At 51.0% G+C, this 25,938-nt stretch overlaps 1 protein-coding gene across 2 annotated transcripts; it reads right to left on the reverse strand.

The window, feature by feature from the left end:
* Positions 1–1,395: 1,395 nt before the first annotated feature.
* On the reverse strand, positions 1,396–25,753 carry ZAP70 (zeta chain of T cell receptor associated protein kinase 70). 2 transcript variants are annotated; one of them, XM_066377629.1, is made up of 13 exons: positions 25,596–25,753; positions 14,040–14,490; positions 13,224–13,384; positions 8,083–8,221; positions 7,900–7,987; positions 7,777–7,823; positions 7,497–7,548; positions 6,352–6,544; positions 5,634–5,840; positions 3,661–3,853; positions 3,433–3,573; positions 3,223–3,335; positions 1,396–1,907 (listed from the first exon to the last, which is right to left on the reverse strand). In XM_066377629.1, exons 2-13 carry the CDS (start codon positions 14,439–14,441, stop codon positions 1,784–1,786), a joined length of 1,860 nt encoding a protein of 619 aa, XP_066233726.1. In that variant the 5' UTR covers positions 14,442–14,490; positions 25,596–25,753; the 3' UTR covers positions 1,396–1,783. The 2 variants fall into 2 exon arrangements, with proteins under 2 accessions (XP_066233726.1, XP_066233727.1); XM_066377630.1 differs by lacking the exons at positions 14,040–14,490; positions 25,596–25,753 and adding an exon at positions 13,810–13,923.
* Positions 25,754–25,938: the final 185 nt, after the last annotated feature.

Genomic DNA, 25,938 nt, shown 5'->3' on the forward strand with positions numbered 1-25,938 from the left:
TTACCAGTTTACTCTCCAAATGCTCGCACATAGCTTAGAGCCTTCATGTGTTGAGTTGACTATAACTGGGGGTTCTCTGAATTCACTTACATGTAGAATATAAATTTCATTACAGAATATGCTCATTTGAAGCTTACATATCAAGTATTAAAACTCAACAGTAAATGGTGAAATCATAGCAAGGTTTCAAAGTTGCCTGACTGGTGGTGGCACAGTGGATAGAGTGTCAACCTGCAATGCTGATGTCTGAGGTTTGAAACCCCAAGGTCACTGGCTTGAGCACAGGCTCACCAGCTTGAGTGTGGGATCACTGACATGATCCCATGGTTGCTGGCTTGACCCTAAAGGTCGCTGGCTTGACCCCAAAAGTCACTGGCTTGAGCAAGGGGTCACTGACTCAGCTGGAGCCCCCTGGTCAAGGCACCTATGAGAAGCAATCAATGAACTAAAGTGACACAACTACAAGTTGATTCTTCTCATCTCTCTCCCTTCCTGTCTCAAATAATAATAATACTCTCAAAGTTAATTTCTTGGTTTTGATAACGTACTCCCAGGTTACAAAGGCTCAGGGTTCTCTTGGGTGTCACCTATCTGGAGCTTATACTCCCACTCCACGGAACAGCTGAAGCCTCCTGTCCTCTATAGCTCCACAAACAGCCATAGGCAATCCAGAGCTCTACAAATAAGAAAAAAAAACCTGCATTCCCAGAAGCCACAGAGAACCTTCTTGCCTTTCCTGGGCTCTGGGCGGGGGGTGGGGGAGGGGGTGTCTTGTGCTGCCCTTGAGTCAATCAATCACTCTGGGCACCAAGCCAAGAGAATGAGGCACTGACTGGGAACGGGCCAATCACAGCTGAGGGAGGGGAGCAGTTATGCAGGCACCTGGTTCCATTTCACCCCACCTGTTGGGTTCTGTGCTCCAGCACCCCAACTTTCCATATGGGGAAACTGAGGCAACAAGAGCTTGGGGATGAGTCTTCTGAGAGGGACTGACTGACCTGACACTTGGGGCACCAGGAGATGAAAACTCCAGCCATGACTGTGTGGCCCAGGAAGAAAGGCGGGACAGCAGAGCAGGATGCTGGGTAGTAGCACACCTGAAGACATTTTACAAAACACCGATGCTGGGGCACGGTGGAGGGGGCAGCATTTGTTCAAGTCTCCCGTGCGATCATAAAGGCAGGGAAGCCAGGCCCAGCTGTGCACTCAGCCCCTCGGCCCTGCAGCTCACCTGCCTTGGCCTCCCCAATCTGCCACAGTCCCTCACTCTTATGAAGATGTCTCCAGGAAAGAGAAGTGGGAAAGCCAGCCCCATATGAGAAAAGTTGACTTCAGGTACTTCCTATCAACCCCTTTCTTGGTCCCACCCTCACCCCAAAAAAGAAGGATCTCAAAAAAGAGAGAAGCTGAATTTATTCCAGTGATTGAGGTGTTGCCACCTGAAGACTCCTAGGCTTCCCCTTCAGGGCCCAGAGGAAGGAGGCTCCTGCTGTAAGCAACACTCCCCAGCTGGGGGTGGAGGGGATGCATACCAGCCCAGGACCAGCTAGCTACAAACTCCACCCACGCTGGGACTTCCCTCCTCCCCCAGTCAGAGAGGACAGGTGGCCAGGAAAGGAATGTTACACCAGTCTGGGCCTGAGGCCTCAGCTATCCCCTTCACACTCCAGCTGGTAGGGGAAAAAGCTGGGCTGGCCCAGCCAGACAGAGGTCCTGGGACAGGGCCAAAGGCACAGAGGAAAAGCTGGGGTATTGGGGCCTGCAGGCCCTGGGCAGGCTAGCCTCAGACACAGGCGGCCTCGGCCCCGTTCCCACACTCTGGGGGTCCCTCGGCCTTGCTCGCCAAGCTGTAATAGTAGGTCCGCATGCGCTGCTCCACAGTCAGAAAGTCTGGACGATCCTCCCACCTGTGAGAGGAGCAGATCAAAGCCACTGACCACACAGCCAGAACCCACGTTCAGCTGGAGGTGGATATGTACAAGACTCAGAAAATCGTGGGGCTGACAGGGTGGTGGAGTATTGGGTAATGGGGAGGTCTTTCAGGTGTGAGACCTGGAATTCATGGTTGCTTAATAGAACAGCTGCCGACAGATTGGCTGGTGGGTGGTAACTAGTAATGACTCGGGGAACTGAATTCACTGTTGGGCTAGCTAGCAACTGTTGACCATGGGGAGCTGGGCTATTGAATGCTGAAGTACTGAGCATGTGATGTGCCCAGGGTCAGGGTACATGGGTGCTAGGTGTGGATTTACATGGGTGCAAGTATGCTGCCCACGACAGTACAGAGGCTGGAGTACTGAGGGTTCAGCTAGTGGAGAGCTGGGGCACTAATGGCACTGTGAGTGGAATACCCATGTATTGTGTTGGGCTGTTAGGTGCTAGCTTCTTTGGGTTTGGGGTGTTGGTGTACCAGGTGTTTCCTGATGGAGGCGAGTTAACACATGTGAGTAGGGAAGGCTGACAGTTTATTATTTATGAAGGCTGATTGTTTATTATTTATTATAAATAGGGCATCTATTTATTGGATTGTTTGGTTTCTGAGTATCAATGTCATAGGCGTTGGCCAGTGGAGTAATGGCTATTGGGTGAGCTAGAAAAGGTATCAGATGCCGGAATGTTCGTGTGTTACATGATCAGTGTAGGGTAATAGATTATCTGGGTCCGTGTTGCCTACTGCCTGGTGGGAAGTCGGGATATTGATAATAGGTGTTGGGGTGTTCAAGTATTAAGCTTAGACCAGACAGAGGTGAGGGTTTGAAAATATTAAGTGTTTGTATACTTTGGTGTTTGCCTGTTTGAGTAACTGGGTGTTGAATGTTGGTTGGTGGGGAACTGAGAAATTAGATACTGGCATATTATCCCATACCTGAGAATTGGTACCATATTTTAAGTCACAGAGTACTAACTTGTTTTGAGTATTTTGGGATCAATGTGTTAAATGTTGGCTGGTGGGGGGCTGAGGTTTTAGATGCTGGGTGTCCACAGATAGGGTGTTGGGGTGTTGGCCCACTCGAGTACTGTAGGATGAGTGTGTTGGAGAGCTGAGCATAGATGCAGAACAACTCAAGGTGCCAAGTGCTGGAAAGGCAGCGAGTGAACTGGTGAGGCTTGGTGGGATGACACCGAGTAGTTTTGTTGGACTAAGTGATTGGGCACTGAGACCTCCTACCCCAGGCCCGGGCGTCAGTTCAACTGTGTCCCCTCCCACCCACTAGCACTCACTTGTAGGTCCAGCAGTCACTCATAAGGGCGTACATTTCAGGTGGACACTCTGGTGGGCACTCCATCCGCTTGCCCTGCTCGATGAAGTTCATGACCTCGGGGCCCTTCATCTTCTGCTCAGGCCAGAGCCAAGTGCACATGTGAGTAACCAGGGCCCCCACCCTCCCAGCCTTCTCATCCAGCCCTCCACCCACCTCTGCCCATGCCTGCCTTGTAGGGCTTCTGGCCATAGGAGAAGGCCTCCCACATGGTGACCCCATAGCTCCAGACGTCGCTGCGGCTGGAGAACTTTCGGAAGTTGATGCATTCAGGTGCATACCACTTGAGCGGCCACTTCCCAGCTGAGCGGGCCTGGGGATGGGAGGATGCTGCTGGGGTAGAGCTTGGGGACCCCCCCACCCACCCCACCACCTGAGCACCAAAGGGGCAGAGACTCACAGTGTAGTAGCTATCATCGGCGCCCAGGGCTTTGGAGAGGCCAAAGTCGCTGATCTTGGCATAGTGCCGGTTGACAAGCAGGACATTGCGGGCTGCCAAGTCACGGTGAACAAAGTTCTTCTCCTCCAGGTATTTCATCCCCATGGACACCTGGTGCAGCAGCTCTGCCACATTGCTGACAGGGATCTCCTCCCTGGGGTGCAGAGGAGGCAAGGTCAGCGGGGAGGGAACAGCCAAGCCCAGGTCTCTGACCCAGCTGAGCATGTGATCGTGCTTATTAAGCATCTGCTGTGTGCCAGGCCAGGGCTGGCACACACATTGCACAGCTCGTGCAATGCCCAGGCTTTAAATTTCACCCATATACTATGATTCCCAAGCTTATCACTTGCCTGCATCCTCCACATTTCCTCAGGGCAGTCTTGCGGACATGTCAAAGATTGTTAGGACAAGGCTGAGCTCTGGATTGCATGCACACATACATACACAGACACTGTGGCTCCTTCCTCCCTCCTCCTCCCAGCAGCTCCACCCTCTCATATGCCCAGGCCAGAAGCCTTGCCCTCAGCACCTCTTTCACACCCAGCATTCAGTCTGTCAGCATACCTTGGAAGCCCAGCCTTCAGAATCCCTCCAGAATACTCCTGCTTCTCCCACCTTGGCTTCTGCCAACTTGACCCAGCCTCTACTGTCACTCACTGAACCAGAGCAGTCACCTCCATCCTCACCCCCCCCCATGGTCTAGCCTCCCCAGAAGGGAGTCAGGTCCTCATCCTCTGCTCACAGCCTCACAGGGTTCCCACCTCATTCAGTGTAAAAGTCTAAGTACTCCTCTTACCCACAAGGCCCCGCAAAATCTGCCCTGTCACCTCCCACCCACATCAGTTCCAGCCACAGTCCCCCCTCACTGTTCCTCCACCCCACCAGGCTCGGGTATACCTCAGGGCCTTTGCACTGGCTGTGTCCACTGCCTAAAACACTAGTCCCCAGAGCTGCACTTGGCTGCCTCCCTCAGTTTGCACAAACCTCAACTTCTCACTTCTCACCTCCCACTCTGACACTCCCAGCCCCCTTTTCCATAGTACTTATCTCCCAACATACTCCATACTTTGTTATATTATAATTATTTAAAGCCTTTCTTCTCCAACCAGAATACAAGCAGAAACCTTTGCCTCTTTTTCTCACTGATGAATCCCAAGTGCTGTAATAGTCCCTGTCACACAGAAATTGCCTAAGCACTGTGCAGTGACTGCATGCGTGAGCCGGGCCCACCGGGGAGGCGTGCGCACCCGTGAGAGTGCAGGCTGGCAGGCACGGGCCTCAGCGAGTGTAAAAGATTGTCTGTGAGAGGAGCTCAGAGGTCACCAAGTGCTTTCTGTAAATCCAGGTAGCAATATGTCAGCCTCTGCAGGCTGCATGTGGTCTCTGCCACATATCCTTGTTTCCTTTTTCTTTTACAACCTTTAAAAATGCAAAACCACGCAGAACAGAAGCAAGCCCTGGTGCAGTTTGCTGACCCTGCTCTAGATCAGAGACCATCGACTTAATTTCACATGGGTCATGAATTTGGCCAAGAGAGTCGGGGTAGCAATGATTACAAAACTCAGAACTAATACTTGGGAAGATCTCACAAGCTGTGCCAGCCACTGTTCTAAGTACTTTATAAATATCAACTCATCTGATCCTCACAAGGGCCCTGGAGGTAAATGCTGTGATCACCGTGGTGGTACACATGAAGAAACCAAAGCCCAGGTGACTTAAGAGACCTGCTTGGGGTCATAGTAGTTAGCAGCAGAGCCGGAACTCAAACAGGGAGGTCAGGTTCTCTGCCCTATGGGCATGAGTGTGCGTGTCAGGGTGTGCAGATGGTAGGTGTGTGTCTAGGAACACGGACAATGAGTGTGCACTCATGGGTGGAACAGAATGAGGACAGAAGGAATCCCCCAGTCCTGACCGCCCAGCAGCCCGGGGCTCACTTCTTCCCGATCAGGAACTTGTGCAGGGGCCCGCCGCCCGCCATCTCCATGACCAGCATGAGGGCCTCGGCCTGGCAGACGCCAATGAGCCGCACGATGTAGGGGTTGTCCAGCTGGTGCATGATCTGCGCCTCGCGCATCATCTCGTCCTTGTCCGCCTTCTCCGTGCTGTGCTTCAACACCTTGATGGCCACATCAATCTGCTTCCTGCCGCAGCGCACACCCAGGTGGGGGCAGGCACGGGAGCCAGCACAGGCCCTGCTAGGCACCTCCAGCCACCAACCTGCCTCCTCCTGGACTTGTGTAGTGGATGCTATGGTCTGTCAGCCAGCTCTCCCTCAGGATCCAGGCACTCAGTCCCCCACCCCTGCTGCCAGAGCGTCAGCACACAGCCAAGTCCCTCCCCCAGAACTGCCTCTCACTGAAAAGAGCATTTTCAAAGTTACACTCTCTGCTGGGCAGCAAGGGTCCAGGGGCCCCCTCTACAGCTCCCCTGGATAGGCCAAAGCCTCTGGGATCAGCAACTGCAGCCCAGCCAGTCTCCCCCTCCCCCACCCCAGGCTGCTTCTCGCACTCCCTCTCAGGTGCTGCCCCCCAGTGCTGCCAGGAAATCCTCCAGGGATTTCCTGTCCCAGGGTCTGTTTCCCAGGCAAACTGATGTCATATCCTGGTTCCACCCCCGCCCTCCCCCACCCAACTGCATCAGGGGCATCCATACTTGCGCATACGGTAGACACCCTGGCGCACTGAGCCAAAGTTGCCACAACCAAGTTCAATGTCAGCCATGAGGAGGTTCTCCCGCTTCAGGAAGAGCTTCTTGTCCTTCAGCTCCTCAGGATCACTGTAGGGGCTCTCGTACACACTCGTGTCCATGGGCATTGGCCGCGGCTTCTCTGGGGATGCTAGGCGTGCTGGGCGCACACACAGGTGTGTACTCCCAGCTCAACAGGAGGGAGAGGGGCAGGGGATGGCAGGGCAGGGAGCCAGACAAGGTGTACCACCTAGACCATGCACATGCATGTGGGTGCATGTGTGTGCACACACGAGTACACTCCTGGTCCCAACTGTGGGTGCCCTGGGAAGTCATATCCAAGTAGACTCTAAAGGCTTATGCATCCCTGTGCACATGCAACCATGTGTGCCCCTGTGTATCACACATATGCACCCATGTACACTCCCACCACCTGTTGTATATATGGGGGCCCAAGCATGTCTATACAAGAAACCGTTGGTGTGCCACATCTTTGCCTGTGTGTGCTTTGACACATGTGCACCTACATCTGTGCCTGCCAGTGTCTCTGTAGGCACCATGTGGCCATGTTTACAAGGGCTCCAAAGGTGAGCCTCTGTGTGCATACACAACCATGTATGTTCCCTGAGCACACATGTGGGCAGGCTTGCATCCACACATCAAACACATGAGCATCAGCAACTGGACGTTTTAGGAACATGGCCTCTGGAGCCTGTCAGCCTGGGTTCCAATCCCACTCTTCCACTGCCTAGCTGCATGACCTTAGAAAGTTCCTGCCCTCCTCTCCCATCTGTTAAATGAGAATAATCACTGTGCTACCTCCTATGGCATGTCAGGAGGATCCAACAAGCTCAGATACACCATGAGCTTGGATCGTAACTGGTACATAGTAGGTGCTTAACAAGTGTCTGTGCCCTGCATGCCTCACATGCCCGTGTACAGGCACACAGGCAGGGTAATGGGTGTGCCCCTAGGCAGATGTCTGTAGGCAAAGTGTGTGCATAGGGCCAACCAAGCCAACTGCCACAGGCAACCAGGCCCAAGTCCCTCCCTGAACACACTCAGAGCAACCTGGCACGAAACTCCATACTCCTCGGCCTCTGCCAGCTCACCTGGTTCAGGGGTGTATCCATCTGAGTTGTGAGTGTCGATCCGTCTCTGAGGCTAAAGGTCATAGCATCAGCAAGTGTCAGTAGAGCCCAAGCTGAGGGCACCAGCCCCTCTCATGAAACCCATATCCTCTGAGGACTCCCAGGGACAGTGATGAGGGGTCCCTCTCCTGATACATGGCAGCCCCACTCCCCACCCCAGCCTCTCCCTGGGAACAGGACCCGTGGATCACCCACAAGGTCCATCCCTGAGGCTCCAGCTCTGAGATGCCAACTGACTCACATGGGTGAATGTGGACGGGTGGGCTGGGAGTGTGGGAGCAGCGGCCCCTGAGGGAACAGAAAGGACAGTGAGGGGGTGCGGCACAGCATCGCCCATGGCCCCCACGCCAGCTGCCCTGCTCACCCGCACTGGCGCTGGCGCTGCTGTTGGGGCAGGCCTCCTTCAGACAGTAGATGAGCCCATCAGCCTTCAGCTTCAGGTACTCTACCAGCTGGGGAGGTAGGGCATCAGGGCCAGGCTCCTCTCCTCCCCATGAGCCCGAGCGCCTCCCACTGTCCCTCACAGCAGGGGGGGCAGACAGCTCACCTGCCACAGTGTGTCAAACTTGGTCCCCTCTGGGATGCAGTATTTGCCGGCTTTGTCCTGGCTGATGAGGTAGTGGTACACGGTTTTCCCATAGATCAGAGACAGTGCATATGTACCCTGCTCTTTCCGGGGCCTCAGCCTGGCAGGGACGGGAGGGAAGGTCACCCCTACAACCACCTGGGCCCCAGTTCCCACACACACTCTACCTGGGCTCTGCACCCCAGAGCCTCATGGAAAAGCAGCAGGGACTGGAGACCTACAGGCAGTCAGGCCCCACTCAACTTCCAGATCGGATAGTAATCTTCAGCTCAGCAGGGCACAGGCACCAGGGAGCAGAGAGGGGAACGAACAGCGTTCATCCATGGGTAGACATGGGACCATTCACAAAGAAATATTGGGCCTCCCACAGCAGACACTCAACCTTGCACGGCCTCATCATACTCAGCCACCTACAGCTGGACACTTGGCCATCCGCAGAAGGATACCTGGTCCTGTGTGGTTGAATTCTCGGCCACACATGGCTGGTCACATGGTCTCCCACAGGGGATACTTGGCCACCCATGGAGGGCTATTTGACCATCTATGGTGGACACAAAGCCATTCACAGGGGACATACAGGTTGATACAGGAAAACTTAGGACCATTCTCTTAGAGAGATAAAGTCATTTCTACATGAAGAACAACAACGGTAAGCACAATTCTGTAGCTAGATCATGAGACATCTTTGTACAAACCAGAACAAGTCACCTTGTCATCACAATAGACCCACCAGTTCTTGTAACAGACTAACCTTTGACAGAATGAGACCCTTGATTGTTCTCTGCTGGAAATTTTCCTAAATAAATACATCTTCCATGACTATGACTGAGAACTGAGCTCCTCAAAGAGGGTGCCTTTGTGCAGTAAGAACCTGTCTACCTCCCACACACATGTGCACACATACAGACCAACGTGCCCACATTGTGGGGGTGTGGGGGGAGGTCCAGCTTCAGTAAGATTCCCAAAGGGGTCCATGATCCAGAAAAGGTTAAGAACCACTTAACAATATACTTTTTTTTCAAGTGAGATAGAGAGACTCCTGCATGTGCCCCAACCAGGATCCACCTGGCAATCCCATCTGGGGCCAATGCTCAAATCAGCCGAACTATCTTCAGTGCCTGAAGCTGATGCTTGGACCAATCCAGCAATTAACTGCAGGAGGGCAAGAGGGAGAGAAGGGGAGAGGGAGGTAGGGAGAAGCATATGGTCGCTTCTCATGTGTGCCCTGACCAGGGGTGGAACCCAGGATGTCCACACACCAGGCCAATGCTCTTTCCACTGAGCCAACCCATCAGAGCAACAATATGCTCTTGAAGGTCCTTCCCAGGGCTCAAACTTGTTTTCACACTGAATTAACCAGTACAAAGATGCTGCAGTGATGCAGAAAGGCAGCAAGCTTTGGCCACCTACAGCTTTAGGAACAATTCCATCCATTCTTTAACAGCTCTGAACTGTGGTCCTGCTCTTAGTTGCAGGCCTGAGTGATATGTGTCCTTCTATCACACCCTGCACCTTGATCTCATAACTAGACCCATTCCAGCACACCCCAGCCTCATGACCTACCGGAGATGTGCCTCTCACCCTGCTCTATGCCTATAGCCTTGACCTTCAGTCCCTAACTAACCACATACTGAGAAAACAATTACTGACTACTGGCACCACAAGAAAAATCTACAACCGTCTCTGTTGAAGCACAATTCGCCTAAATGTCCAGCAGTCTGGCTCATTGTAGCTGCTCTGGTCTCTTGACATTTCCTAGAATGAGTCACTGTCCCTCATAATATCACTGCTCCAAAGGCTTCTAAACCTCAGCATCAGCCTCAGTTTCTGTACTGTACCCAGACCTTACCTCAGCCTCAGCCTCTAGGACCAATGCTGGTCCTACCTGTTTTCATGAACTCTGCTGTGTTGATGTAAAAACTTCAGAGATTTCTCCTTTGAGCAATGGAATTCTTTGTCAAGCATCTTCCATAAAAGCTTAAGACATGAAAGGGGTCAAAGCTGAGTTGGGCAGGGGCTCTGAAGCCCACCTGCTGCTCCTCCACTGAGTTCTTCCACCCGAGTCCTCTGATACTTTCAGGGGCCTTAGGCAATCTGATTTTGGGGGCATTTAACACCATTAGAATGGTGGAATCATTGTTATATATGGGACAGAGAAGGGAAGAGAGGGGAGGAGAGAAAAAGAAAGAATAACCAAGACAGAATGGAGATAAAAACTGAGATGATAAGAAGCTAACTTAGAAACTTGAGATGAAACCAGGGAAGGAAACCTAGACTGTGAAAACAAAGGAAATTACGTGTCATAAAGCAGAAAGCAGAGATGAGGAGGAAGAGACAGCTACACCAACAGTAGAGTCACATGACCTGCCTTTGTTGTGTACAGCTTGGAGAGGACCCAGACACTGGCACCTGGGTGAACATGTGCATAAGCAAGTGAGATATGAACGAATGTGAGACGTGTGACCAGACATAGGTAATGTCTTTTTTTTAATTAATTTTAATGGGGTGACATTGAAAAATCAGGGTACATATGTTCAGAGAAAACATCTCTAGGTTATTTTGACATTTGATTATGCTGCATTCCCATCACCCAAAGTCCAATTGTCTTCTGGTAATGTCTTAATAAGCATCACACATGAGATGGGGAGTGGCAGCATCTGAATGAAGACAGGTTACATCTGGACAAGTACCAGCCCTCACTATGTACTAGATGGAGCCCTGTAGGAGCACCCAATGCAGACTCTGTCCTCAAATTTACAGTCCAAAAGGGAAGAAGGAGCCCCCAACACCCATGTTTGAGAGGCTCAGCACATCTATTATGACCTCCTCAATCCAATCCTATAACAGACTTTGCAAAACTGGCTGTCTTAATTCCTTTCCTGAGGGTACATTTTCCCACAGTTACTGCTTTTGGACACATGACTTGCTTTGGCCAATAGGACATAGTAACATTATACAAGCAGAGGCTTAAAAGGGCTTGTGCATTGTCACTTTCCTTCTATGACTATCCTTGGGAACCCTGCAACCACCCCCATTGAATAAGCCCAGGCTGGACAATGACAGCACTGTGGTCATCACATCCCCATCACCCAGAGGACACACGGCCAGACACATGAGCCTGGCCATCCCAACCTATTCAGTCCCAGCCCAGCTGACCCAAATGAGAATAGCTCGGCTGACTCAGAGAATTGTGACAAGTAAAAAAAAAAAAAAAAAATGTTCTTTTGAGCCAGTAAGTCTTGGGGCAGTTTGTGATGTAGCAAGAGCTAACTGATGACAAATGCAAGGCTAAGTTTACACTCTTAGAGAAAGCAGCCCTATCTTAAGTTCAAAAGCCTTCCTTGCCACTGGGTATTGTCTGTAACACGCATTCAAGAGTTCCTCAGAAACCTTAGAAACTTTACTCCAATTTGACCTAAGTCTGTTAGGCAGAGTAAAAAATTTATTTTATCAGCTGACAGCAGGAATTTGCATCCTATGGAAAAGTTGCAGGCAATCTGTTACACACACTGAGACCACACATGAGTGGGGAGAGCAAGGGGTTCAGAGGGTTAGCCCCAGGAGAGGAAACAGCCCTAAGAGGGGTGAGTGAGAGCCAGGATTCAGCCATGCAGGAACTCAGGCCCCAAGAAGAAAGGCCCTCGAGAATCCACAGACATCTTGGGGAAGGCACTGGACTTCCTGAGGTCACAGGAGAGAGACAGGCACCAAGTTTTTCTACATCTGGAAGCCAGAGTGACCTCAGCTAACATCTGGATAACAACTGTTCTATAAAGGGACCTGTATCCAGACCAGAAAGCAGCAGAGCCCACAGGGCTTCCAAACACCCAGCAAGGTTATTTAAATAGTTTTAGAAATTGTCTCACATGCCTGACCAGGCAGTGCCGCAGTGGATAGAGCGTAGGACTGGGATGCGGAGGACCCAGGTTTGAGACCCCAAGATCGCCAGCTTGAGCACGGGCTCATCTGGTTTGAGCAAAGCTTACCAGCTTGGACCCAAGGTCTCTGGCTCAAGCAAGGGGTCACTCAGTCTACTATAGCCCCATGGTCAAGGCACATATGAGAAAGCAATCAATGAACAACTAAGGTGTTGCAACGAAAACCTAATGATTGATTTTTCTCATCTCTCTCCGTTCCTGTCTCTCTGTCCCTATCTATCCCTCTCTCTGACTCTCTCTCTGTCTCTGTAAAAAAAAAAAAAAAAAAAAAAAAAGAAAAGAAAAGAAAAAAGAAAGAAAGAAAGAAAAAGAAAAAAAGAAATTGTCTCACAATAACAAACTCACAAACAACCATATGGCTCAGCTGTAACTCAGACACGGACAGAAACACACATTTACCCACATGTAATCAAGCTAACATTTGGTGCACTTTTAGTATATGCCAGATACTTTACTGTTACTTTACACATATTAATTCATGTAATCCTTATAACAGGTCCTTAGGGAGATACCACTCTCATCCACAGGCAGTCAGAGGGAGTCACCTCCTCCTTCCCTGACCTCCTCCTGCTCCAGGCCTCACTTAGGTCCAAGCACACTGGCCTCCTCACTGTTTCCTGAACATGCCAAGAACTTGCCTCCTGGTCTTTGTACTTGCCATTCCCATTTGCTAGGAACAACCTTCTCCCAGAGAGCTGTCCAGCTCACTTTTCACCTCCTTCAGTTCTTCACTCAAAAGCCACCAGACAGGAAAGGCCATTTCTGGCCACCTAATCTCAAACCCCCTCCCAACCTGTACAGAGAGCACTTACCACCCCCTGACATACTTTGTATTTTACTGATGCATCTTTTTGGTTTACCGGATCCACAAGGACAGGGACCTGTGTCTGCCATGTCCTCAGTCCATGGAACAGTGCGTGACACAGGAGGTATTCAGTAAGTACTTGTTGAATGAAGGAGAGGAAATCAACTTACTTGCCAAGTGTCTCAGCTGGTAAGTAGCAGACTTTGGATTCCAGCCCAGGCAGTCCAGCTATGCGGTCCTAAACACTGCTGCTCTATCCCCACACTCAGAAACGCACTACCTACTTTCTCATGGAGCACACTGGGACCTGCCCCAGCTTCACCATCCCAAAGCCCCAGACACCCCCAATCCCTACTTACAGGAACTTGCCATCAGTCTGCGAGCCCGAATAGAGTTTGCGCTCAGCCTCTTCCCGTGTCAGGTTGCTGTGGTACCAGGGCATCCGCTCGTGGGCCGTAGTGGCGATGAGCTTTTCCACTTGGGGCGCCTGGCTTATGATGGCCTGCTCCAGGGCTTCACCCTAAGTAAGGAAGGGTCAAGGGCAAGTGTGCGACGACAGGAACCCTATTCTACCTCCCTGACCTTCCCCATGGCCTCCGTCCCCATGAGACCCCTCCCGAATCCACCCAGGTGCACCTGGGGTGAGTCCTTTAGGCCGTTGAAGACAGCCACCACTCCGCATCCCTGTGTCCTCTCCCCAGTCCATGCAGGCCCAGCCTATCCAGGGCCGCGCCCCAGATCGCGCCTTCCAGAGGCGCCAAGCTCATCTCCTGCTTGAAGTTCTGACTCAGGTAGTTGAGCACCATGATGTAATGCAGGAGATCGAACCACAGCCCCCTCCCTCAGCCTCGGCCTATCGACTACCCTCCCCCAGGGCGTGGCCCTCATCATCCTCCCAAACCCCACCCCCAGCCCAGCCTAAGCCTCGCCCGGTCCTGGGCCTACCTCCACCTTTCTTTCCCTCCGTTCAGGCCCCTGCCTCGAAGGCCTATTCCCAGATCTCGCCCCAGCCAGGGCCTAATGCCTCCAGCTTCCAAATCAGACGCAGCAGCCGAGCGCAGGCTGGCGAAGCGGAGCACTCTTGGCAGTCCCCACCGCTCCCACGGCCCCCAGTGCCGCCCCCAGCGCCGCCCCCCGGGCCCGCCCAGTGCGAGCCCAGGGCTCCGCGCTCTCACCTCCAGCTTCCACGTCTGGCGCACGTAGTCTCGCACCATGGCGTCGCGCAGGCAGTCGAAGACTCCGGGCTGCGGCTCCAGCCCCGACGGCCTGTTGCACGGCTTGCGCAGGTTGCAGGGCAGCCCGTCCGGGTCGCGCGAGTAGAATTCACAGAGCTCAGCCGGGCCGCAGTGCGCCTTCCCGCCGGCGATGGCGTAGGTGCCGTTGAGCTGGCGCTCTATGGGGAAGTGGTGGAAGCGCAGGTCGTGCACCAGCGAGAGCACATAGCCTCCCAGCGAGCGCAGGCACTGGCGCAGCAGGAAAAGGCCGTCGGCCATGCCCGTCAGCTTCAGGTGCTCCTCGGCCTCGGCGCGCGAGATGCTGCCGTAGAAGAAGGGCAGGTGCGCCGCAGGGTCCGGCATCGCCGCCGCTGCCCCGTGCAAATTGTGCGCCCTTGCTCCTCCCCAGAACCTGCGGGTTCAAGCGAGATTGAGGACATGTCAGGAGATTTCTAAGCTCCGTCCATGGGCCCGGAGAGAGTGGGAGAGAGGTCACATGGTGGGGCATCCGTGCCCATCGTGTGAAGCCTGCCTTCTGCCAGCATCAACTTGGAGCGTAGCCCCAGCCAACGGGGTCCAGACCAGCCCCAAACCGCCCCTGACTTTTTAGAACTTGTGCGGAGCTCACAGACGCCCCCCACTGCCTCCCCCCCCCCCCCCACACACACACACCAGCAGCTGGAAATATTCCTTCATTCCCAAGTACTTGTTGAATTCTTACTGTATTTCAGGCCAGTGCTGGAGATATGGGTGGAAAATACAGACGTGACCCTGCACGCCTGAAGATAACAGTCTGCGGGAGCGGGGATGCAATAAACAAGGGGAAGGACAAAATAATAATTACACTCAAGATCAGTGTTATAAAGGAAATAAGGAGTGATACTAAGAGGGAAAGAGGCTACTGTTGCTGGGCTGGCCCCTTCTCCATTTGAGCTGGGAGCTGAAGGATGAGGAGGACTCCTCCTGAAGCATGGAGGAGAGAGCCACCTCAGGCAAAGGGAATAGCAAGTGCAAAGGCCCTGAGCTGGACCAGCTTTGCTTGTCAAAGGGACCTCACTCAACTGGCCTTCCCCTGTCCTTCTCCACTCACTCCCCTTGGCATTAGAAATCTCCCCTTGCTCTGTCCCTTCTGCATTCCGGCTTCTAGAAAGCCTACACTAATCTGAATATCCATCAATAGGGGACTGGTTAAATATATTAGGGTTCATCTCCAATATGAACTTAGATAAAGCCATTAAACAAAATGAGATGTGTGACTGGGAAAGAGGATCGTATATGAGGAGAAGAAATTAAGGATATTTAGATTTAAAAATATCTGGTAAGGTTAGCCCTGGCCGGTTGGCTCAGCGGTAGAACATCGGCCTGGCGTGCGGGGGACCCGGGTTCGATTCCCGGCTAGGGCACATAGGAGAAGCGCCCATTTGCTTCTGCAGCCCCCCCTCCTTCCTCTCTGTCTCTCTCTTCCCCTCCCGCAGCCGAGGCTCCATTGGAGCAAAGATGGCCCGGGCGCTGGGGATGGCTCCTTGGCCTCTGCCCCAGGCGCTAGAGTGGCTCTGGTCGCCGCAGAGCGACGCCCCGGAGGGGCAGAGCATCGCCCCCTGGTGGGCAGAGCGTCGCCCCTGGTGGGCGTATGCGGGAGTCTGTCTGTCCCCGTTTCCAGCTTCAGAAAAATACAAATAAATAAATAAATATAAATAAATAAAAATATCTGGTAAGGCAGGTAACCTAAAATAATCTACCTTTAACTTTCTGGGGTGATGATGCTGTCTGATGAACTGGGCACACAGGTGTATTACACAAGTGTCTGAATTCCTTAAAACTGAGAGAATGTTCAATTCATTGTATTCGGACCCCTCAGTAAAAAAGAACCATAAAATATAGTACTGATGACTGTAATTTACTTTGAAAGACATCCCAAAAAAAACATTGACTGATGGGTGAATAGGTAGATAGATAGGTACGGTCAGTCTTATTATTCACAGTAGCTCTGTAGTCAGTGTAAACATGATATTAGCAAATACAGAATCATTGCTCCTAGAGAAAGTCTACAGTTAGGTTCCAGCGAGGCTACCCAGGCACAGGCTGCGTTCAGGAAAGGGGCCTTAGGTACCTTTTTTAGTTAAGCAAATGTAGCAGAGGCAAAAATTAAAAGCTTTTGTGGATTGAGAAAGGCTGCCTCTGCCCTGGGTGTCCAGGGACATGTAAGGATGGGTACTGGTTCTGAGAGGAAGATACAGTAAGTCCTCACTTGACATCATAGATAGGTTCTTGGAAACTGCAACTTTAAACAAAACGATGTATAAGGACCCAATCTTACCATAGGCTAATTGATACAAACAAGAGTTAAGTTCGTATGTCCTATTTCTGGATACAAAAACACCACCAAACTTCTAAATAAAGACCCAAACCACTTCTCATAATAAGCATTGAAATAAATGTGAGCTAGATATACATTTAAGAAAGATGAATAAAAACAAATAAGAAATTTCTTTTTCAACCTGCTGATTCCAGTTCAGGGTCACAGTGCTCAGGGCCCATCATGGCAGCTTGTGGCACCAGATGGGACCCACCCTGGACAGGACACCCTTTCATCTCAGATCACTCACACATACCCACTCAGACAGACACTGTGTAGACATGCTGACTTCTCTCATGTGCTCATCTTTGGGGTGTGAAAGGAAACTGGAGTCCCTGGAGAAAGCCCCACAGACATAGGGAGAAGGTGCAAACTCCACCCAGGCATCAGCCCAGCTGAGAATCTACTGGTAACTTTTTTTTTTTTTTCTCATTGATGTTACAGTGAAACAACAGGAAGTGCAAAACAATGTTATTTGAGGACCTGCTGTACTGAAATGGGAATCATTTCAGGAGAGGTCTGGGTCAGGGCAGCTGGAGGCAGGGCCAGAATCTGCATTCTGACCAGATTGCTCCTGACACCGGAGCTGGGAGAGCCAGTCTTGAGGGGCTTCCTAGATGTCCCATTAGTTACCAGCAGGCAATTAATCAGGGACTGCATTTATGTCCCCATCTTTAGACATAGGTCACCATTTTGTAAGAGGGTTTAAATGGATTCAGGAAAGCTCCTAACACTCACCTAGAGAAAAGGAAACGTGCATTCACACAAGAACCAGCTCAGGAATGTTAGAGTAGCTCTATTCATCATTGCCAAAATCAGAAACAACTCAAATGTTTCTCAATGAATGAATACATGAATTGTGGTACATCCCTACCCTGGGATACTACTCAGCAACCAAATGGAATGAAATGCTAATACACCCAGAACATGGATGAACCTCAAAGGTATCACACTGAGTGAAGAAACCAGACTCAAAAACTACAACTGTCTGACTCCATTTAAAACTATATTGTTGGCCTGATCAGTGGTGGCACAATGGATATAGTGTCGACCTGAGATGCTGAGGTCCCAGGTTTGAAACGCTAAGGTTGCTGTCTTGAGCACAGGGTCACCAGCCTAAGTGTGGGGCCGAAGAAATGATCCATGATCACTGGTTTGAGCCCATAGGTCGCTGGCTTGAGGCCAAGGTTGCTGGTTTGAGCAAGGGGGTAACTGGCTTGGCTTGAGGCCCCCCCAGCCCCCGTCAAGGCATGTATGAGAAAACAAGTAATGAACAAGTGATGCAACAAGTTGATGCTTCTCATTTCTCTCACTTCCTGTCTCTCTCTCCCATCCTCTCTCTTTTGCAAAATAAATAAATAAATAGATAGATAAACGGTATCGTTAGAGAACATATCAGTGGCTGCCAGAGACTGGGGCCAGGGAGGGACTGATTACAAAGGGGCTTGAGGGAGATTTTTTATTGAGACAGTAGTTTCTCAGCTGTATGCACTTAACTCTCACAAAATGTTTCATAAGAATGAGTGAATCTTATGGTATATAAATTATAACTCAATTTTTTAATTAAAGGGGGGTAAAGGAACTGGAAGGTATATAGACATACCAGGCACTAAAAATCATAACTGAAATAGAAAAAACCATAACTGAAACAGAGGGCCATCTACAGTCCACTCCACTTCTTCACTCCTACCCTCTCATCCTACCTCTGTCTGCCCCATCCCCAGCTGACCTCGGGCTCAAAGGCAGCACAGATATCAAGCACTTAGTGCCCTCCTGGATACTGGGTCCCCTGAGTGATGGACACAAGTGTCTCCCCCTCCTGCTTGAATGTCATGGCTCTCTTGGGTCCTTGGCAGCTCCCTGGCTTTCCTCCTTCCTCTCTGATGGTTTCTGCTTTCTCCTCTTCCCCAGCCTTGGTTCCCTTTACTTGGGCCATCCTGTCTATGGTGAAACAGGCTACCAAGCCCACCTGCCCACTCCAGATCTCCCCTGAGGTTGGTTTGTGCTGCCACCACCTCCTTTGATCTCTACCTACTGTTTCTATTAATAAAACCTTAGATCCAGATCTAACTCACACGGCGCCCGTGGTTGGTTGAACTTCACAGTCTGTTTCCCAAATGAGCTGAGCTCGGTAGTCTGCAAGTTACTTCTCGGCAATTCCTTCCCAAGGCCTCCTTTGCTCAAGAATCTACTGTGGCTCCCTCTGCCTACTTCACTGACACTAACTAAACTCCTCAGCCTACCCTCTGCTCCAGCCAGCTGCATTATTAGCCTTCCTTCAAATTCACTTCCACACTTTTATCCATGCAGTGGGCTCTGGCCGGTTTGCTTAGTGGATAGAGCGTTGGCCCAGCGTGCAGCCATCCAGAGCTTGATCCCCGGTCAGGGCACACATGAGAAGCAACCATATGCTTCTCTCCTTCTCCTTCTCCTCCTTCTCTCTCTCTTCTCCTCCTGCAGCGAGTGGCTTGATTGGTTCGAGTGTCGGCCCCTGGTGCTGAGGATAGCTTGGTTGATTTGAGCATCGACTCAGACAGGGGCTGCCAGGTGGATTCCAGTCAGGGTGCATGTGGGAGTCTGTCTCACTATCTACCCTCCTCTAACTAGAAAAAAAAAAAAAGGCAAAGCATTACAAATCCACACAGTGCCTTCCATTGGGTCTACCCTCCCCACTCCTCTCCACTTCCCAAATCCAGCCAGCCTTGCCTCACAGATTCATAGAGCTGCTCCCCACAGAGTATAAGGGCACAGGACAAGGCAGCAAGGTGGGGGCCTGTCCAGGGACAATGAGAAAGGGTGGGGGAGTGAATCTGGTCTCTGGGCAGGAAGCTGTGGTAGGAAACTGCCGGCATCACAGTTTGAGAAGTTCCTCCGTGAGCTCAGTGGCCACAGGTGCAGCCTGGGTAGCCAAAGGAAGCAGGGGTGAGGAGAAGCTGGTCCCTGGGGCTAAATCCAGGACCATGAGCCATGATTGGCCATCTTGGACCCTGGGCCAAGGTGTCCCAGAGACAGGAGTGCTCCCATTCATTCTGGTTTATCCCAACTTCCCTGTCTCACTGACAATAACAACATCTTGCAGCCTCCTGGTGCCACTATACTCAGGCAGGAGGACCAGGTTTTTCTATTCTGAGCTGTGTCCCTGCAGACTCCATGGCTTTCACAGGAGACGCACCCACCACAAAACTCCCTTTCCCTAGTCCTGCCTGGGCTGGCCCCATCCAGCCTTCACTTGAGCACATGGGCTCCTTGTGAGTTCAGAGGTCCTAACTGCTTTCCCAGAACGTGCAGCTCCACTGAGAGACCACGGGACACCTGCCTTGTTCTTACAGCCCAGGCCATGAAATGAGGAAGAGGAAACCTTTGATCCTTGACCAGACATATCTGCCTGAAATTCCACCATTCAAGCATCTTCATGAGGTATACAGATAGGGTTAAATTATTCTTGTTCCAGAGCGACCTGACACCCCAAACACAGAGCAAAGGAAAGAAGGTCAAGTGATCAAATACATTTTGAAAAGCATATTAGCTTATTAAAGGCTCTCATGCAATCACTATAGAAAACAGTATGGCAATTCCTCAAAAAGTTAAAAATAGAACTAGCACATGACCCAGCAATTCCTTTTCTGGATATTTATTCGAACCAATTGAAAATACCAATTTGAAAAGATAAATGCACCCATAATTCATTGCAGCATTATTTACAATAGCCAAGACATGGAAATAAGCTGGGAGCCCATCAATAAGCTGGGTGCCCATGATGAATGGATAAAGAAGATGTGGTGCAGACATAAAATGGAACATTGGCCATAAAAAAGAGTTAAACCTTGCCTTTTGCGACAACACAGATGATCTCGGAAAGCATTATGATAAGTGAAATAAGTCAGACACAGAAAGACAAACGCTGTATAATATCCTTATATGTAGAATCTAAAAATATATAAAATAAACAAATAATAGCCTGACCAGGTGGTGGTACAGTGGATAGAGCATTGGACTGGGACATGGAGGACCCAGGTTCGAAACCCCGAGGTTGCCAGCTTGAGCGTGGGATAATAGACATGACCCTGTGGTCCCTGGCTTGAGCCCAAAGGTCGCTGGCTTGAAGCCCAAGGTTACTGATTTGAGTCTAAGGTCCCTGGCCTGAGCAAGGGGTCACTCACTCTGCTGTAGCCCCCTAGTCAAGGCACATATGAGAAGGCAATCAATGTACAACTAAGGAGCTGCAATGAAGAATTGATGCTTCTCATCTCTCTCCCTTCCTGTCTGTCTGTCCTTTTCTGTCCCTCTCTCTGTCTCTCTCTCTGTCTCCATCAAACAAACAAATAAATAAGCAAACAAATAGATAATAAAGGCTCTTAGAAGACCTTCCGGGAAGGACCTTTCTCAGCTTTATTTAATCCTGAAGCCATATAGCAGGGTGCTCAAGGTCTGCTGTTCCACACAACATATTCTGAGTGTCAAAAATCCCAATTAAATGCTTTTCATTTGAGCCAGAGGGGAAACAAGCAGGCTGCAAAGGGAATCAATCAAACTGGACCTGCTGAAGAGGGTAGAAGTAGCCCTGCCAAGCCTATAGGCACACACCACCCTCAATCAGACACAGGAAGTGTCCCCACCCAAGCACTGATGAAACGGCCTCACTGTCTATGCCTCCTCTCACTGAACCCCCCAGTCCTCGGCCCAAGACCCCAAGCCCCTCCTAAAGCCATGTTTCCTGCTCCTTTGTCCCCAGGCCATGGTGAGGCCCTGTGCCCACTAATAGAGATAAGTCAGGCACATGTCAGCCACCTTGGTTATATTAGAAGTCACATGGACAGCAATGAGCATGGTGCCCTGGAGGCAATAGGCTCCTTCATATCTTCTTCCTGACACCAGGGCATCAGATTTTAACTACAGAATCATGGATCTGCTGCGGAGTAGCGGGTAGTTAAGTGTAGCAGTGAGTTAAGTTCACCAGACTCCACCGGAAACATGGGGCCAGCATGGTGCCCAACACCAGGGACTGAGGAATTCCGTGAGAGCAGGCTCACCGAGCACCAAGCATAGGACTGGGCCTGCCCTTTGCACTGTCATGCCCTTTTCTACCTACTGCCTTCACTTCACTCAGTGTTAAAGCCTGAATCCTCACTGTAGCCCCCAAAGTTTTGCACAATCTGCCTTATCACCTCCTTGTACTCACTCCCTCCCCACTAGCCACATGGGCCTCCTTATGTTACTTATTCAGGTCACCTGAACAAATCAGGCGTAGTTCAACCTCAGGACCTTTGCACTGTCTGTTCCATTTGCCTGGACACTCTTTCCCCAGTATCTCTCACTGCCTTTGGGTCTCTGCCTAAATATCACCTCCTCCTCCAAGAAGCCTTCCCTGAACTCCCTCTCTTTAATAACCTTCCTTCTTTTCTATCCCTGATCCAACTTTATTGTTCTTCACCACCAAAAATGGGGCATGTGTATCAACTTGATGACATATACCTTTGACATATGTGTTATGACATATCTTATATGATAGAATGTAAGCACTGTGAGAGTAGAGACTCTTTCTTGTCACTCCCCTATACCAGCAAGGTATGTGGTGTGTACCTAATAAATATTTGTGATGTGCAGAGGCCTCTGACACAGGTACCCGAAAAGATATGTGGCCCACTGCAATGGGTGGAGACACCTCTGCGGGTCCTTGGGAACTGATGCCTGGAGAAGGGTGAGGGCCCGTGGGGCTTCCTTAGGAGAGAGGAAGGAACAGTGGCTCTGGAACCTTTCTCCATTAACAGTGGTGGAAGAGGAGAGGACCAACCTGAGCAGGCTTTGCACAGGCTGTTCCCTCTGCCAGGAACAGCAACCATAGCCTTCTCCTGGCCAGACGCTGCAGGTCCCCCCAGTTATCCCCTCTTCCCAGAAGGTCTCTCCCAGGGCTAAGTCAGGCACCTCCTCTGCTCTCCCAGGGCCCATCCTCCTGCATCGCAACCCTGATGGCTGGGTAAGGTCACTGTCTGTCAGCTCCTGTCTCTGACCAGGCTGAGCTCCCCAAGGCAGAGCCCACAGCTGTCTTGTTTTGTACTGTAGCCCCTGCTTCCTTTCAATAAATGTTTGTCACATGTGTAACAACAACAGACCTCTGGGCCAGGAACTTTACTGTACCTCTTAGCATGATTCATTTAATCCGATCCTCACCTTAACTCCATTCACTGGGAACTGCTATCCCCATTCCTCAGCTAAAGAAGCTGAGACTAGCCTGACTGGTGGTGGGGCAGTGGATAGAGCATCAATCTGGGACCCTGAGGACCCAGGTTCAAAATCCCAAAGTCTCTGGCTTGAGCACAACATCATCCAGCTTGAGTGCAGGGTATCCAACTTGAAACCAAAGGTCACTGCCTTGAAGCCCAAGGTTGCTGGCATGAGCAAGGGGTCATTGGACTGAAGTCTCCAAGTGAAGGCATGTATGAATAGCAATCAACGAACAACAAAAGTGCTGCAATGGTGAGTTGATACTTCTCGTCTTCTCTCTCTCTCTCTCTCTCAAAAGAAGGAGGAAGAAGAAGAGGAAGAGGAGAAGGAAGAAAGGGAGAAGGAGGAAGAGGAGGAGGAGAAGGTAGAGGAGGAGGAGAAGGTAGAGGAGGAGGAGAAGGTAGAGGAGGAGGAGGAGGAGGAAGAAGAAGAAGAAACTGAGACTCAGAGGTGTCAACGTGATGTTCAGAATCATGCAGCCTGCAATGGCAGTCAGGATTTGAAAGGGTCTTTCGTCCAGCAGCCAGCATTAACCACCCTAGTGAATGCTCATTAGGATGGCAGAATCCTTGGCTCTGAGCTAGGTGCCCAGGGACTAACATTCGCACAGACCTCAGGCTGACCCAGGGTGGCTGCGCGTTGAACTACATTCAGGTCAGAATGTCAAGACCCAGGCTGTTGGGGTCAGAGGTGTGTCCTCACATCCAGCAGACTCTCTAAGTGTCTGTCGAGTGATTGAACAATATCATGAGACAAGTTTGTCCCACCCCAACCTCTGCTGCCTGGGTTTGAAAGGCTGTGTGACCTCAGCAAGGAGTTTTCCCTCTCTGAATGTTAAGCTCTGTAAAAGGGAGTTGGGGAGAGGCTTAGTGATGGGAGAAGTAGGACGAGTCTGAAGAGCAGAGCCTAGTGGGTCAGGGCAGCGTGGTGCTGTCCTGGGCGCTGTAGTGCATTCAGCATTCCTGGTCTGTGTGTACTATGTGCCAGTGACTCCCCCCCCCCCCCGGGTCATGATGAAAAATGTCTCCAGACATTATAGAATTTCTTGGGGGAGGGCAGGAAGGAAGTAAAAATAGCTCCAGTTGGAAAGCACTGCCTTCACCCTGTGCTCTGGGCTGGGCAGGGAGTGGCCAGCCTGGAGAAGTCTGGCTGCTGCAGCCCCAGGAAAGTCTAGAAGCTCTGAAGTCCAGAGCCTGAGACCACCCAGAGCTGATCATTAAAATCACAATTGACACTGGAACGCCTCCAGTTTGAACTGCCTGGGTCCACTTGCACACGGATATTTTCCAAAAACTAGACAATGAGCCCTCCATATCCCCAGGTGTTTCATCCATGGATTCAACCAACTGCAATGGAAAACAGTATCTTTGATCCACAGCTGGGAATCTGCAAATGTATAGGTCAACCATACGCATCATTCTCTGTCATTTTATACAAGGGCCCCCCGGGGAGATTCTAGAACCAATGCCCTGGGGATGCAGAGGGATGACTGGGGAGTCAAAAGTTACACGCAAATTTTTGACTATGCAAAGGATCAACAGCCTCAACCCTCACGTTGTTCAAGGGTCAACTATAGCAATATGCTTAGATAGCACCTACCACATGCTAGGCACCCTAGACATATTCATTCATCTAATCCTTGCAAGAACCCTGTGAGTGAAGATGTGTGAATTTGGGACCTGGCCCACACAGAGGTGGAGTAACTTGCTCAAGGTCACACAGCACACACAGTAGGTGGCAGAACCAGGATTGAATCTAGGCCTCCTAGCCCCAGAGTGTATACTTAAACACCAGGCAGGCTGCCCACCTGTGCAGTGTCCCTGCCCCAAGTTGCGGGCATGAGGCTGGAGGACAGGCGAGAAAAGGAAGAATAGGCTCTGTTTTGGCAGAAGAAGAGCCTGGATGGTTAGCATCCGGGACTTTCCACCTAGGAGCCCCTGACCCTAATCTCAACAAAGCTTTATTCAGCACCTACTGTGTGTCTGCTTCCTTTGCTGAAACAAGAGTAATGAAGATCATGTTGAATTGTTTACCCTATGAACCTCGTTCCTTCCTGCCAAGACCCTTTCCTGACTGGAACACCTTTCCCAGCCTTTCACCCAAGAGTCAGGAGCCAAGCACCTACTAGATGCCGATATTCACATGCATGCGTAAGATGCTCAAACTGATGCTCAGAATGGCCAAGGAACGTGCAAGGACACGGTGATTGAGCAATTCAAGCCATTTGCTCCTTCACCTCTCTGGATCCCAGTTTAATCTGAGCCTACCCTAGACTCCTCAGCATTTTGATGTTCAAGTTCACAGCCCTGTTGAGCCACCTTCCTATCCCTGGGGCCTGGACCCAGAGCTTTCACTATAGATTTTTCTGTTTCCTGGAGCCAAGGGTGCTTCCCTGACAGATCCAGCAGGAAGCCAGGGCCTGAGCACATTTCAGTGTCCCCAGGACATTACTGCTTAGCTGAGACTTTGGAAGAACTGCTTCCCTCAAGGAAGCCACAAGCTATGGCTGCTTCCTTCTCCAGCTCGACATCACCCACCCCATTCTGACAGCCCTCTGGGTTCTTCCTCTGTGGCCTGCTGACTCTGTCCTCCTCTACCAGACCCAGGCTACCCCCAGAAACCGTGGCTAGGGGCTGCCCCATCTAGGATGACTTACTGGAGATGTGCAGATGGATGTCAGGATAAATGGGGCCACCTGCAAGGTCTCTGGTCTCCAATGCTGACAGGCAGCTGGTTCCAGATGAAGAATTGGGGCCCCAAAAAACAACTTGGATTTCTCTCCAGCCCAAAGCCTCAGCCTGAGGCTCCCATAGCTAATCACCCCCATATTCCCAGGCAAGGTATAAGGAAGTCCCACCACCTCTGCCAGCTACCCCAGAGTCGCCTGGGCTTGCTGTGCTGGCAGGACAGAGGCAGCAGGCTGAAAGAGGTCCACTCACCTTAACACAGCAGCAGCGTCACAGAACCAAACAGAGCAGAGACCCGGGCCGGAAGGCCTGATGCTCTCTTAGCAGCAAGTTTCTCTGAAACTAAACTTATTTCCTTGATGCAAAGACAGGAAAAGGGGCTGTGTTTGAAGTTTGCGTGTAAGTCACAAAGTGCTCTGTTCAAGGAAAATCATGGGCCACGTGCTCCTGGGAGGGCAGAGGGCATTTCCGGGGACACCAGTGCCTGCCCTGCAAGGGAGTAACTGAGGCTAGCTGCAGGCAGGTGTTATGAGAGAATGATGATTCCAAACCAGGAAAGGGGGAGGTGGGGAACTCTGTGTGCTGGAATAGGGGG

This window comes from Saccopteryx leptura, chromosome 3 (genome assembly GCF_036850995.1).
Source record: "Saccopteryx leptura isolate mSacLep1 chromosome 3, mSacLep1_pri_phased_curated, whole genome shotgun sequence".
NCBI lineage: Eukaryota > Metazoa > Chordata > Mammalia > Chiroptera > Emballonuridae > Saccopteryx > Saccopteryx leptura.

Bases quoted from the DNA above. Each gene is read 5' to 3' on its own strand.
- ZAP70 (XM_066377629.1), bottom strand. From the start codon at position 14,441: ATGCCGGACCCTGCGGCGCACCTGCCCTTCTTCTACGGCAGCATCTCG. The intron at 7,824-7,899 runs GTGAGCAGGGCA...CTGTTCCCTCAG, and splicing joins CAGCGCCAGCGCCAGTGCGG to GGGCCGCTGCTCCCACACTC. The intron at 3,574-3,660 runs GTGAGTCTCTGC...TCCCATCCCCAG, and splicing joins CCGATGATAGCTACTACACT to GCCCGCTCAGCTGGGAAGTG.